The 15,448-nt window shown below is 48.7% G+C and overlaps 1 protein-coding gene across 1 annotated transcript; it reads right to left on the bottom strand.

Annotated features, from left to right (window-relative positions):
* Window positions 1–6,204: 6,204 nt before the first annotated feature.
* Window positions 6,205–6,750, bottom strand: LOC139274178 (zinc finger protein 35-like). The gene has a single exon (XM_070891214.1). The coding sequence runs from the start codon at window positions 6,748–6,750 to the stop codon at window positions 6,205–6,207; it is 546 nt and encodes a 181-aa protein (XP_070747315.1).
* Window positions 6,751–15,448: the final 8,698 nt, after the last annotated feature.

Consider the following 15,448-nt stretch of genomic DNA (forward strand, 5'->3'; position numbering starts at 1 on the left):
CCCTTTCCCGCTTTCTCTTCATACCCCTTGATCCCTTTAGCCGTAAGGGCCATATCTAACTCCCTCTTGAATCTACCTAATGAACTGGCATCAACAACTCTCTGCGGCAGGGAATTCCACAGGTTAACAACACTCTGAATGAAGAAGTTTCTCCTCATCTCAGTCCTAAATGGCCTACCCCTTTACCTAAGACTGTGTCCCCTGGTTCTGGACTTCCCCAATCTCGGGAACATTCTTCCCGCATCTAACCTGTCCCGTCGTGTCAGAATCATATACGTTTCTATGAGATGCCCTCTCATCCTTCTAAACTCCAGTGTATAAAGGCCCAGTTGATTCAGTCTCTCCTCATATGTCAGTCCAGCCATCCCTGGAATCAGTCTGCTGAACCGTCGCTGCAATCACTCAATGGCAAGAAAGTCCTTCCTCAGATTAGGAGACCAAAACTGAACACAATATTCCAGGTGAGGCCTCATCAAGGCCCTGTACAACTGTAGTAAGACCTCCCTGCTCCGATACTCAAATCCCCTAGCTATGAAGGCCAACATGCCATTTGCCTTCTTCACCGCCTGCTGTACCTGCATGCCAACTTTTAATGACTGATGAACCATGACACCCAGGTCTTGTTGCACCTCCCCTTTTCCTAATCTGCCACCATTCAGATAATATTCTGCCTTCGTGTTTTTGCCCCCAAAGTGGATAATCGAATAGGATAAGGGGAGGTGCAACGAGACCTGGTTGTCATGGTTCATCAGTCATTAAAAGTTGGCACGCTGGTACAGCAGGCAGTGAAGAAGGTAAATGGTATGTATGTTGGCCTTCATAGCTAGCGGATTTGAGTATAGGAGCAAGGAGGTCTTACTGCAGCTGTACAGGGCCTTGATGAGGCCTCACCTGGAATATTGTGTTCAGTTTTGGTCTCCTAATGTGAGGAAGGACGTTCTTGCTATTGAGGGAGTGCTGCGAAGATTCACCAGACTGATTCCCGGGATGGCTGGACTGACATACGAGGAGAGACTGGATCAACTGGGCCTTTATACACTGGAGTTTAGAAGGATGAGAAGGGATCTCATAGAAACATAAGATTCTGACAGGACTGGACAGGTTAGATGTGGGAAGAATGTTCCCGATGTTGGGGAAGAGGACACAGTCTTAGGATAAGGGGTAGGCCATTTAGGACTGAGATGAGGAGAAACGTCTTCACTCGGAGAGTTGTTAACCTGTGGAATTCCCTGCCGCAGAGAGTTGTTGATGGCAGTTCATTGGATATATTCAAGAGGGAGTTAGATATGGCCCTTACGGCTAAAGGGATCAAGGGGTATGGAGAAAAAGCAGGAAAGGGATACTGAGGGAATGATCAGCCATGATCTTATTGAATGGTGGTGCAGGCTCGAAGGGCTGAATGGCCTACTCCTGCACCTGTTTCGATGAAAGGGAAATCACATTTGACAAATTTTGAGAGGTTGTAACTGGTAGTATAGATCGGGGGGGGCAATGGATGTGGTGTATTTGGATTTGCAGAAGGCATTCCATAAGGTGCCACACAAGAGGTTATTAAACAAAATTAGGGCTCATGGGATTGTGTTTAATACACGAGCATGGATTTTGGATTGGTTAATGGACAGAAAACAGAAAGTAGGAATAAACGGGTCATTTTCGGGTTGGCAGGCTTTAACTAGTGGGGTACCACAAGGATCGGTGCTTGGGCTTCAGCTAATTACAATCTATAATCAATGTTTTGGATGACGGGACCAAATGTAATATATCCCAATTTGCTAATGATATAAAGCTAGGTGGGAATGTAAGTTGTGAGGTGGATGCAAATAGGCTACAAGGAGATATAGACAGGCTAAGCGAGTGGATAAGATCATGGTAAATGGAGTATAATGTAAAGAAATGTGAAGTTATCCACTTTGGTAGGAAAAATAGAAAAGCAGAGTATTTTTAAATAGTGAGAGATTGGGAAATGTTGGTGTTCAGAGGGAGCTGGATGTCCTTGTACACAAATCACTGAAAGTTAACATGTAGGTACAGCACGCAATTAGGAAAGGAAATAGTATGTTGGCCTTTATTACAAGAGGATTTCAGTACATGAGAAATAAAAGCAGGAGTGGGCCAATCAACCCCTCGAGCCTGCTCTGCCATTCAATAAGTTCAGGGCTAATCTTCTACCTTAACTCCTCATTTCTGTCCTAAATGGCAGACCCCTTATTCTGAGACTGTGACCCCTGGTTCTAGATTCCCCAGCCAGAGGAAACAACCTCCCTGCATCAACCTTGTCAAACCCTGTAAGAATTTTGAATGTTTCAATGAGATCACCTCTCATTCTTCTAAACTCTAGAAAATATACGCCTACTCTATTCAATCTCCCCTCAGAGGACAACCCCCCCCCCATCCCAGGAATCAGTCTGGTGAACCTTCATTGCACTCCCTCTATGGCAAGTTTATATTTCCTTGGGTAAGGAGACCAAAACTGTATACAATACTCCAGGTGCGGTCTCACCAGGGCCCTATATAATTGCAGTAAGATGTCTTTACTCTTGTACTTCCAGACAGAGATACTGAGGGACAGGCAATGTCTGGGACAATGACATTTCTCACAATAAGGTATAAATTGATCCTGTACCTCACTCCATTAATCCTGGGCTCCACACGGGTCAAATCCTGCTCCTGTTTCCCTTCCTATAACAGCATTGAGCTAAACCAAGCCCATAATGAGCAGGGCTCAGGGAGGTTGGTTGCTGGGCACTGCAGTGATGTCATAAAGCAGGGCCATTCAGCCCAGTGGGTCCTCTCCGTGTCCCTTTAAAGGTGGAGAACTGGGACATCCTGTCTCAACACACATCCCCCTGTTCATACTGAGAATCCCCGGGGAAGAGCCAGGGCCCAGAGTGTGGACCACAACCAAGGGGGAAAGAGGAGGAGAGAAGGGGAAGTAAGTCAAGGAGTAGGGACTGAAGGACACCAAGCTTCAGTTTTAGAGCCTGTAGACTTCAGGAGGGGAAGAGTGAGTTCAGTAGTTTCAGGATCCAGGGAGAGAACAAGGAGCAGATGGAGAGACTGGTGTGGATGCCAGCACAGTGAGGTTTTGTTGGGCTGTGTATTAGGGGTGTAGGAGGGACAAGAGAGGAAAGGTCAGAGGAGTAATTACTGCAGCAGTGTCCATAAATAGTGAGAGAGAAGGTGGTGGTTAGAGTGGACCCATCATCACAGGCAGTCCCTCGGAATCGAGGAAGACTTGCTTCCACTCCCAAAGTGAGTTCTTTGGTGGCTGAACAGTCCAATACGAGAGCCACAGACCCTGTTACAGGTGGGACAGACATTCGTCGAGGGAAGGGGTCGGTGGGGCTGGTTGGCAGTGTGCTCCTTCCGCTGCCTACGCTTGACCTCTTCACGCTCTTTGCATTGAGACTCGAAGAGCTCAACGCACTCCCGGATACACTTTCTCCACCTCGGGCGGTCTTCGGCCAGTGTCAGTGGCGATGTCGCACTTTACCAGGGAGGCTGAGAGGGTGTCCTTGTAACGTTTCCACTGCCCATCTTTGGCTCGTTTGCCATGAAGGAGCTTCTCATAAAGCATTTGCTTAAGGAGTCTCATATCTGGCAAGCGAACTATGTGGCCTGCCCAGCGAAACTGATAAGAGTGTGGTCAGTGCTTCAATACTGGGGATGTTAGCCTGGACAAGCATACTGGACCATGGACAGGCTGTTAAACTGTCTGTTTGCTGTGACCAGCTTTCCTTCTGTTAAAAATAGCCTCCTGTAGCCCAGTGACACAAACAGCCCGTTAAACTCCACCAATGCCCTTTGGTCTGGTGAGGTCTCCCTTTGTGAAACATCGGCTGTTGTTGTTAAAGCTTCTCATTCTGACTCGCTCACTGTGAGAAATGAGCTGCACACACCGGCAGCTTTAAGGAGATGTTTCCCTTTGGAGATCGGATTGCCCATTGAATTTGACTACATTGATGTTAAAGTAACAATGCTGCTTTGCCCCGTGACGTGAACAGATTAAATACAGTATTACAGGGACTCACTGCCCTGGATGGTTGAAGTGGACCATGTGATATTATACAATTTTCTGTCCTGTCAGATTTGGACATCTTGTAGATCCATCTTTCAAAAGGTTGTGGGAACTCAATTCTCAGATGGATTCCACAGTTTGTAACAAGTGCTCACTCAGCTCATCTTATTGTCGAGACATCAAGGACCTGACACACTGCGTGTGTGGGACACAAAGCTCATTTATTTCACATTAGAAATATAGAAAACATAGAAAAAAATAGGTGCAGGAGTAGGCCATTCGGCCCTTCGAGCCTGCACCACCATTCAATAAGATCATGGCTAATCATTCACCTCAGTACCCCTTTCCTGCTTTCTCTCCATACTCCTTGATCCCTTTAGCCGTAAGGGCCATATCCAACTCCCTCTTGAATATATCTACCGAACTGGCATCAACAACTCTCTGCGGAAGAGAATTCCACAGATTAACAACTCTGAGTGAAGAAGTTTCTTCTCATCTCAGTCCTAAATGGCTTATCCTTTATCCTTAGGATGTGACCCCTGGTTCTTGACTCCCCCAACATCGGGAACATTCTTCCTGCATCTAACCTGTCCAGTCCCGTCAGAATTTTATATGTTTCTATGAGATCCCCTCTCATTCTTCTAAACTCCAGTGAATACAGGCCCAGTCGATCCAGTCTCTCCTCATATGTCAGTCCTGCCATCCCAGGAATCAGTCTGGTGAACCTTCGCTGCACTCCTTCAATAGCAAGAACGTCCTTCCTCAGATTAGGAGACCAAAACTGAACACAATATTCCAGGTGAGGCCTCACCAAGGCCCTGTACAGCTGCAGCAAGACCTCCCCTGCTCCAATACTCAAATCCCCCAGCTATGAAGGCCAACATGCCATTTGCCTTCTTCACCGCCTGCTGCACCTGCATGCCAACCTTCAATGACGGATGTACCATGACACCCAGGTCTCGTTGCACCGCCCTTTTTCCTAATCTGCTGCCATTCAGATAATATTCTGCCTACGTGTTTTTGCCACCAAAATGGAAAACCTCGCATTTATCCACATTATGCTGTATTTGCCATGCATTTGCCCACTGACCTAGCCTGTCCAAGTCACCCTGCAGCCTCTTAGCATTCTCCTCACAGCTCACACTGCCACCCAACTTAGTGTCATCTGCAAACTTGGAGATATTACACTCAATTCCTTCATCTAAATCATTGATGTGTATTGGAAATAGCTGGGGTCCCAGCAGAGCCCTGCGGCATCCAACTAGTCACTGCCTTCCATTCTGAAAAGGACCTGTTTATCCCGACTCTCTGCTTCCTGTCTGCCAACCAGTTCTCTATCCACGTCAATACATTATCCCAATACCATGTGTTTTAATTTTGCACACCAATCTCTTGTCAAAAGCCTTTTGAAAGTCCAAATACACCACATCCACTGGTTCTCCCTTGTCCACTCTGCTAGTTACATCCTCAAAAAATTCTAGATTTGTCAAGCATGATTTTCCTTTCATAAATCCATGCTGACTTGGACCGATCCTGTCACTGCTTTCCAAATGCGCTGCTATTTCATCTTTAATAACTGATTCCAACATTTTCCCCACTACTGATGTCAGGCTAACCGATCTATAATTCCTGGTTTTCTCTCTCCCTCCTTTTTTAAAAAGTGATGTTACATTAGCTACCCTCCAGTCCATAGGAACTGATCCAGAGTCGATAGACTGTTGGAAATTGATCACCAATGCATCCACTATTTCTAGGGTCACTTTAGGGCCACTTCCTTAAGTACTATCAGGCCCTAGGGATTTATCAGCCTTCAATCCCATCAATTTCCCTAACACAATTTCCCGCCTAATAAGGATTTCCTTCAGTTCCTCTTTCTCACTAGATCCTCGGACCCCTAGTACATCCGGAAGGTTATTTGTGTCTTCCTTCGTGAAGACAGAACCAAAGTATTTGTTCAATCGGTCTGCTATTTGTTTGTTGAATTATAAATTCGTTGATACAGCCCAGTTATAGGGGTTACTAACAGCAGCTTTACCAAACCTCAACAACCAGAATGAACATGGTTCAGTCCCGAATATGATTAACAGCAACCATAACAGCAGAATCCAACCCCTCCCTGTACTCACTTGTGAACTCGCTGGTGCCTCAGCAGGTTCAGTAAATTAATGAATCCCTTTGCACATTTGTCAGGTGAACAGCTCCCCAGTGTGAATTCGCTGGCGTTTCAGCAGATCCTTTGTGCTTTTAAAGCACTTCTCACAGTCAGAACATTTTAAAGGTCTATCATCAGTGTGAACAAGCTGGAGTGTCCTGAGTTTGGATGAATGAGTGAATCTCATACCACACAGAAAGCAGGAGAATGGCCTCTTCCCAGTGTGAACTTGCTTATGTGTCAGCAGGTTAGATGAACGAGTGAATCCCTTCCCACATTCGGAGCAGGTGAACAACCTCTCCCTGGTGTGCACTTCCTGTTTCAATAGGTTGGACGAGTGAGCAAATGTCTTTGCCCAGTGAGAGCTCCTAAACAATCTCTCTTCACTGTGAAGTCGCTGGTGTGCCAGCAATTGGTTGGATTGACAAAATCCCTTCCCAAACGCACAGGTGAACGGCCTCTCACTAGCATGAATTTGCTGGTGTTTCAGCAGGTTTAATGATTCTTTGAAAGTCTTTACACAGTGAGAGCAACTGAACGGACTCTCCCTGGTGCGAAGGTGGCGATGAGTTTCCAGCATACGGGTAATTGTATCCTTTCCCACAGTCCCCACATTCCCACGGTTTCTCCGTGATGCGGGTGTCCTTGTGTCTCTCCAGGTTGGACGATCAGTTGAAGCCTGGTCCACACACACAGAACACGTGTACGGTTTCTCCCCGCTGTGAATGGTGAGATGTTTTGTCAGGCTGTGTAACTGGTTAAAGCTCTTTCCACAGGCAGTGCACTGGAACACTCTCACTCGGCAGTGTGTCTCGGTGCTTTTCCAGTCACACTGATGTTTGAAATCTTTTCCCATAGACAGAACAGACAAACATTTCTCCTTCCACATTGAAAGGCCGATGATATTGGGTCCCTGATGAATGGAGTGAGTGTGTCAGGCCTGGATGTGATGTTGGGTGTGAGTTTGCGGCCTGTAAATGCTGCCCCCCTTCTCTCACAGCCTGGAACAGCAGTTTACAAAAGCCCTGACTGTGAGTCCAGGATAGAAATTCACAACATTCTCTCCTCCTGGTTCCTGGCCCGGGGAAAGGCCGCGCATGCGTCCTGCTGCCCCCTCAGATTGCCAAAATGGCGGCGGCCCCCCACCCCCCCGGGGCCTGTCACCGGGAGAAAACCCCGCAGCTGCCCCCCACCCGGGGGCCCCGCTCGGAGAAAGGCCGGAGCCGCAGGTTGTTGTTCGAGGCCTGAAACCCGCACTCGGTGTGTGTGAATCCCGCGACCGCGGCTCCCTCCCTCCGCCCATCTCTCACCCGCCGTCGCCTCCCGCAGCCCGCACCGCCCGCGCATGCTCAGTGAGGGAGATCCGGGCTCAGCCCCGCCCACTGGGGGGCCGCAAGTCCCGCCCCTCGCACACGCTGATTGATCGGAGGACCCACCGCCCGCTCGGTCCTCCAGCCCCGCCCCCAGCTCTTCCCATTGGTCTGCAACTTCCGTCAATCACCCGGGCAGTGTGAGCTGAGCATGCGCGGTGGAGCAGCGCTCGCTGGTGACGCGACGGGTGAGCGAGCTCCAAGGGGCGGCTTGGAGAAACTCTGGGGGAACAACCCCGGATATAAACCGGGGAACATTCACCACCCGCCGGCTCCCGGCTTCCTCCACATGTGCAGTGCCAGCTCAAACTCTCAGGGACCTTCTGCAAATCAAAGAGAAATAGTCATAGAAACATAGAAAATAGGTGCAGGAGTAGGCCATTTGGCCCCTCGAGCCTGCACCACCATTCAATAAGATCATGGCTGATCATTCCCTCAGTACCCCTTTCCTGCTTTCTCTCCATACCCCTTGATCCCTTTAGCCGTAAGGGCCATATCTATCTACCTCTTGAATATATCCAATGAACAACTCTCTGCGGCAGGGAATTCCACAGGTTAACAACTCTCTGAGTGAAGAAGTTTCTCCTTATCTCAGTCCAAAATGGCTTACACCTTATCCTAAGACTGTGACCCCTGGTTCTGGACTTCCCCAACATCGGGAACATTCTTCCTGCATCTAACCTGTCCAGTCCCATCAGAATCTTATACATTTCTATGAGATCCCCTCTCATCCTTCTAAACTCCAGTGTATAATGGCCCAGTTGATCAAGTCTGTCCTCATATGTCAGTCCCGCCATCCCGGGAATCAGTCTGGTGAACCTTTGCTGCGCTCCCTCAATAGCGAGAACGTCCTTCCTCAGATTAGGAGACCAAAACTGAACACAATATTCCTGGTGAGGCCTCACCAAGGTCCCGTATAACTGCAGTAAGACCGCCCTGCTCCTATATTCAAATCCACTAGCTAAATGGTAGGCCAACGTACCATTTGCCTTCTTCACCGCCTGCTGTACCTGCATGCCAAATTTCAATGACTGATGAACCATGACATCCAGGTCTCATTGCACCTCCTCCTTTCCTAATCTGCCATTCAGATAATATTCTGCCTTCGTGTTTTTGCCCCCAAAATGGATAACCTCACATTTATCCACATTATACTGCACCTACCATGCATTTGCCCACTCACCTAACCTGTTCAAGTCACCCTGCAGCCTTTTAGCGTCCTCCTCACAGCTCATACCGCCACCCAGTTTAGTGTCATCTGAAAACTTGGAGATATTACACACAATTCCTTCATCTAAATCATTAATGTATATTGTAAAGAGCTGGGGTCCCAGCACTGAGCTCTGCGGCACCTCACTAGTTGCTGCCTGCCATTCTGAAAAGGAACCGTTTATCCCGACTCTCTGCTTCCTGTCTGCCAACCAGTTCTCTATCCACGTCAGTACATGACCCTCAATACCATGTGCTTTGATTTTGCACACCAATCTCTTGTGTGGGACCTTGTCAAAAGCCTTGTCGAAAACCTAAGTTTCTATGAGATCCCCTCTCATCTTTCTAAACTCCAATGTATAAAGGCCCAGTTGATCCAGTCTCTCCTCATATGTCAGTCCGACCATCCAGGGAATCAGTCTGTTGAAACTTCGCTGCACTTCCTCTCATACTCTATTTTCCCCCTCCTAAATAAACCCTTTGTCCTCCTCTGCTGTATTACAAAATTCTCCCAGTCCTCAGGTTTGCTGCTTTTTCTGGCCAATTTATATGCCTCTTCCTTGGATTTAACACTATCCTTAATTTCTCTTGTTAGCCACAGTTGAGCCACCTTCCCCGTTTTAGTTTTACTCCAGATAGGGATGTACAATTGTTGAAGTTCATCCACGTGATCTTTAAATGTTTGCCATTGCCTATCCACTGTCAATCCTTTAAGTATCACTCGCCAGTCTATTCTAGCCAATTCACGTCTCATACCATCGAAGTTACCTTTCCCCAAGTTCAGGACCCTAGTCTCTGAATTAACTGTGTCACTCTCCATCTTAATAAAGAATTCTACCATATTATGATCACTCTTCCCCAAGGGGCCTCGCACAACAAGATTGTTAATTAGTCCTTTCTCATTACACATCACCCAGTATAGGATGGCTAGCCCTCTAGTTGGTTCCTCGACATATTGGTCTAGAAAACCATCCCTAATACACTCCAGGAAATTCTCCTCTACCGCATTGCTACCAGTTTGGTTAGCCCAGTCAATATGTAGATTGAAGTCGCCCATGAAAACTGCTGTACCTTTATTGAACGTATCCCTAATTTCTTGTTTGTTACTGTCCCCATCCTCATTACTACTGTTTGGTGGTCTGTAACAACTCCCACTGGCATTTTCTGCCCTTTGGTATTCCGTAGCTTCACCCATACAGATTCCACATCATCCATGCTACCAGGGACCAGGGAGCATCTGTAAATGATGAAGAAATGGTGGCTGAGCAGGGAGCGTCTGCAAATGAAGGAGAATGTTGATGAGCAGGTAGTGTCTGTAAGGAATCATAGAATGCTAGAATAGTCATCATAGACAGTCCCTCAAAGCGAGGATGACTTGTTTCCACGCCAAAAAGGAATGAGTTGACAGGTGTTTAAATGAAGGACCTAAAATTCCAGATCCCGAACTACATCTTGGAGGATGGAAGATGCCTGTGCTTGGATTTTATATAACCTGTGGTGGCTGTTACACACCAGCCCCCACATGGGCTTGACAGAGCCAGGTCTTGGCCCAGTGGCAAGAATCACCTCAGACGACTGGAGACCAGCTCTGCTGCACGGACCGAGCACGCACACATATAGCAGTGTGGGCTGGCTCGTGCTGCCCCTGGACCCTCGCCTCTTCTGGGCCCCAGACTCACACCTCTCCTGGGCCCCGGTCACTTCCTTCTACAAACTCTTGCCGCTCCTTCGCCCTTCCTGCCTGCACTGCAATCAGCGACCTGACTTTGCAGCCGTCGCCCTCCTACAGTGGTATGCTGCCGCACGCTGCTCCCTCTGATGGCCCCGGCCTGTTGATGGTCTTGCAGGCCAGGACCGCGCCGATTTTGCGGGTCAGGCCAGGCCGGGCCGCCACATGCTGCTCCCTCTAATGCGACCTTTCAATCACAGTATGCCCTCTTCAATTCAGAATAGTACAGCACAGAGGGAGGTCATTTGGCCCATTGAGTCGGCGCCAGCTTTTTTGAAGAGCAATCCAGTTAATCCCAATCCCGTTCTTGCCCAAATCCCTGCAATTTCTTTTGCTTCAAATATTTATCCAGTTCACCTTTAAGGCTACTATTGGATCTGTATCCACCACCCTGTCAAACAGTGCATTCCAAAGCCTAACCCCTCGTTGCGTGAAAATGTTTTTCCTCATGGCACTTCTGTTTTTTGCCAATCACCTTAGATCTGTGCCCTCTGGTTATCAGCCGTTGGAAACAGTTTCCCTTCATTTACTCTATCTAAACTCTATACACCTCTTTCAAATCTCCTCTTAGCCTTCTCTGCTCGAAGGACAACAACCCCAGCTTCTCCAGTCTCTCCACGTAACCGAAGTCTCTCATTCCTGGAACCATTCTAGTAAATCTCTTCTGTACCCTCTCCAAAGCCTTTGTGTCCTTCATAAAGTGTAGTGCCCAGAATTGGACACAATCCTCCAGCTGGGGTCGAGCTAGTGTTTTATATCGGTTCAGCATAACTTCCCGGCTTTAGTACTCTGTGCCTCTATTTATAAAGTTCAGGATCCTTTACGCTTTATTAACTGCTTTATTAACTGTCCTGCCACCTTCAGCGATTTCTCAAAATCTTTAAATATTTCAAAAAATGTAGCAGAAATGGTGACTGGTCAGGCAGGGAGAAATGGTAACTAGGAATGAAGCCTCAATTTTAAAATTCTCATCCTTGTTTTCAAATCGCTCCACGGTCTCACTCCTCCCATTCTCTGTAACCTCCTCCAATTCTCTGTTAACGTGATGGGTGTGGGGTATATCAGTGTGTTACCGTGAGGGGTTTGGGGTGCATCAGTGTGTTACAGTGAGGGGTGTGTGGTACATCAGTGTGTTACAGTGAGGGGTGTGGTGTACATCAGCGTGTTGCAGTAAGATGTGTGGGGTAATATCAGAATTTTTCAGTGAGTGGCATGTGGAATATCAGAGAGTTGGGGTGTGGGGTATATCAGTGATACAGTGAGGGCGTGTTGCATATCATTGTTAGTGTTATATATGCAGACGATAGATATACTCTCTGTGTGGTCACTGTATAGTTGCATAAGATGGAGACTTGTTTACCTGATATACTATGAATAAGGTTTACACAGTGTACATACTATGCTGGCACCACTAGAGGGTGCAACTGGTGGAGACTGGGGTTTCCTGCCCTGGTAGCAGGGGCTGTATAAAAGCAGAGCCACCATGCGGCTGCCTCACTCTGCAGTTTGGAATAAAGGACCAAGGTCACTACAGTTTGAGTACAACACATTGCCTCATGGAGTCATTCATAAGGACGTCACAAACATAATAGTGTGAGTGGTCTGGGGTATATCAGAGAGTTACAGTATGAGGTATATCAGAGTGTTACATTGAGGGGTGTGTTACAATGAGAGGTGTTGGGTATGCCAGTGTTTTACATTAAGGGTTATGGGGTATATCAGTGTGTTACAGTGAGAGGTGTGGGTATTATCATTGTTACACTGAGGGGTCTCGGGTATATCAGAGTGTTACAGTGTGGGGTGTGAGGTACATCAGTGATTTACAATGAGAGGTGTTGGGTACATCAGCGTTTTACACTGAGGGGTGTTGGGTATACCAGTGTTTTACATTGAGGATTATGGGGTATATCAGTGTAATACAGTGAGAGGTGTGGGTATATCAGTGTTACAGTGAGGGGTGTGGGGCATATCAGTATTGAAGTGATGGGTGTGGGGTATATGATTGTGTTACAGTGAAGAGTTTGGGGTAGGTCAGTGTGTTACAATGAGGGGTATGTGGTATATCCAAAATGCTGGAAATCTCAGTGGGTCAGGCAGCATCTGTGGGGAGGAAGCAGAGTTAACGTTTCAGGTCGATGACCCTTCATCAGAACTGGAGAGTGTTCGGAAATAATGGATTCTTAACAAGCACTGAAAGGGGGAGGGGCAGAAAGAACAAAAGGGGAAGGTCTGTGATAGGGTGGAAAACAGGAGAGATTAGAGAGACAAAATGGATGATGGCCCAAATTCAAACGGTAATGCCAGGAGTTAGAAAAACATTAGTCAAGATAGGGTGTGAATGGTGGGATAATGACCAACTGCCATAAGGGACAAGGAGAAAAAAAAAGAAACAGGCTCTGCGGGGAAGCGGTGGGGGGGGGAGGAGGAAGCGGGGGGGGGGGAACAATGGAAAGGGAGCCAAAGATTGGCAGCGGCTATGCTCTGAAATTGTTGAACTCAATATTGAGTCCAGAAGGCTGTTAAGTGCCTAAACGAAAGATGAGGTGCTGTTCCTCAAGCTTGCGTTGAGCTTCGTTGGAACAGTGTAGGAGACCGAGTACGGAGAGGTCAGAGTGGGAATGCAGTGGAGAATTAAAGTGACAGGGGACCGGAAGCTCAGGGTCACACTTACGGACTGAACGGAAGTGTGCCACAAAGCGGTCACCCAATCTGCGTCTGGTCTCCCCAATGTAGAGGAGACCACATTGTGAGCAGCGAATACAGTATACTGAATTGAAAGAAATACAAGTAAATCGCTGTTTCACCTGGAAGGAGTATTTGGGGCCCTGGATAGTGGGAAGGGAGGAGATATAAGGGCAGGTGTTGCATCTCCTGCGCTTGCACAGAAACGTGCCGTGGGAATGGGAGGGGGTGCTGGGGGTGACTGCGGGAACAGACCAGGGTGTCCTGGAGGGAGCGGTTCCTTCAGGACGCTGAGAGGGGAGGGGAAGATGTGATTGGTGGTGGGATCACGCTGAAGGTAGCGGAAATGGCGGAGGATGAGCCATTGAACGTGGAGGCTGGTGAGGTGCGGTATATCTCAGAGTGTTACAGTGAGGGATGTGGTTTATATTAGTGTGCTACTGTGAGAGGTGTGGGATATATCACCGTGTTAAGAGTGAGGGGTGTAGGGTATATCAGAGTGTTAAATTGAGGGGTGTGGGGTATATCAGAATGTTACAGTGAGGCGTGTGTGGTATATCATTGTTATGGTGAGGAGTGTGTGGTGTATCAATGTGAGTGAGGGGTGTGCGGCATATCAGTGTTACACTGAGGTGTATGGGGTATATCAGAGTGTTGCCGTGAGGGATGTGGGGTATATCAGACTGGTGGGGTATGGTGTACATCAGAGTGTTGGTATGAGGGGTGTGGGGTTTATCAGGCTGGATGAACTATTGAATAACTTCCCACATGGTGAGCAGGTTAACAGCCTCTCCCCATTGTGAACTCGTTGGTATGTCAGCAGGTGGAATGACAAAGTGAATCCCTCCCTATACACGGAGCAGGTGAACGGTCTCTCCCCAGTGTGAATGCGTCAATGAATTTTCAGTTCAGATGGGTAACTTAATCCCTTCCCACTGTCCGCACATTCCCACGGTTTCTCCCTGGTGCGGGTGTCCTTGTGTGTCTCTAGGTTGGACGATCAGTTGAAGCCTTGTCCACACACACAACACGTGTATGGTTTCTCCCCGTTATGAACGGTGCGATGTTTTTTCAGGCTGTGTAACTGGTTAAAGCTCTTTCCACAGTAAGTGCACTGGAACACTCTCACTCGGGTGTGTGTGTCTCGGTGCTTTTCCAGTTGCACTGATGTTTGAAATCCTTTCTCACAGACAGAACAGACAAACATTTCTCTTTCCATGTCAAAAGGCCGATGATAAGCAGCTCCAGATAAATCAACTGACTCTGGCAGATATGGACGTGATAGTTGAGTTTGAGCTTCCCATGTGCTAATCCTCTCCTTCCAATACCCTGTAAAAGGAGTTTACAAAAGCCATCACTAAGTATAGGATAGAACTTCAGAACATTCTCTTTGTTCCTGCCCCAAGATGGCTGCACATAGGCCGAGCAGCGCCAATACACCTGGGTAAACCGGGCCTGTCACTGATGACAAAACCCGCAGCTCCCGCCCCGCTGGACACACACTTGACAACCAATGGGCCAATGGATATCCTGGTGCCCTCCACGCCCCTGGTGCCAGGCTCTGTACACGCTCATCCTGTGGGGTTGGTGTCCTCCCTGCCCCCGGTGCCAGGCTCGGTATACATCATCCTGTGAGGTCAGAGCCTGTCCCTGGTGCCAGGCTCGGTATACGCCATGCTGTGGAGTCGTTGCCCACCCATGATGCCAGGCTCGGCACTAGGCCATCCTGTGGGGTTTGTGTCCTCTCTGCCCCTGGTGGCAGGCTCAGTATACACCCATCCTGTGGCGTCGGTGCCCTCCCCTGGTGCCAGACTCGGTACACGGCCATCCTGTGGGGTTTGTGCCCTCCCCTGGTGCCAGGCTCGGTACACGGCCATCCTGTGGGCTCGGTGCCCTCCCCTGGTGCCAGGCTCAGTACACGGCCATCCTGTGGGCTCGGTGCCCTCCCCTGGTGCCAGATTCGGTACACGGCCATCCTGTGGGGTTTGTGCCCTCCCCTGGTGCCAGGCTCGGTACACGGCCATCCTGTGGGCTCGGTGCCCTCCCCTGGTGCCAGGCTCAGTACACGGCCATCCTGTGGGCTCGGTGCCCTCCCCTGGTGCCAGACTCGGTACACGGCCATCCTGTGTGGTTTGTGCCCTCCCCTGGTGCCAGGCTCGGTACACGGCCATCCTGTGGGCTCGGTACCCTCCCCTGGTGCCAGGCTCGGTACACGGCCATCCTGTGGGCTCGGTGCCCTCCCCTGGTGCCAGACTCGGTACACGGCCATCCTGTGGGGTTTGTGCCCT

Source organism: Pristiophorus japonicus, chromosome 9 (genome assembly GCF_044704955.1).
Source record: "Pristiophorus japonicus isolate sPriJap1 chromosome 9, sPriJap1.hap1, whole genome shotgun sequence".
In the NCBI taxonomy this organism is placed as follows: domain Eukaryota; kingdom Metazoa; phylum Chordata; class Chondrichthyes; family Pristiophoridae; genus Pristiophorus; species Pristiophorus japonicus.

Coding starts and splice junctions, on each gene's coding strand:
- LOC139274178 (XM_070891214.1), bottom strand. CDS start 6,750: ATGCTGGAAACTCATCGCCACCTTCGCACCAGGGAGAGTCCGTTCAGT.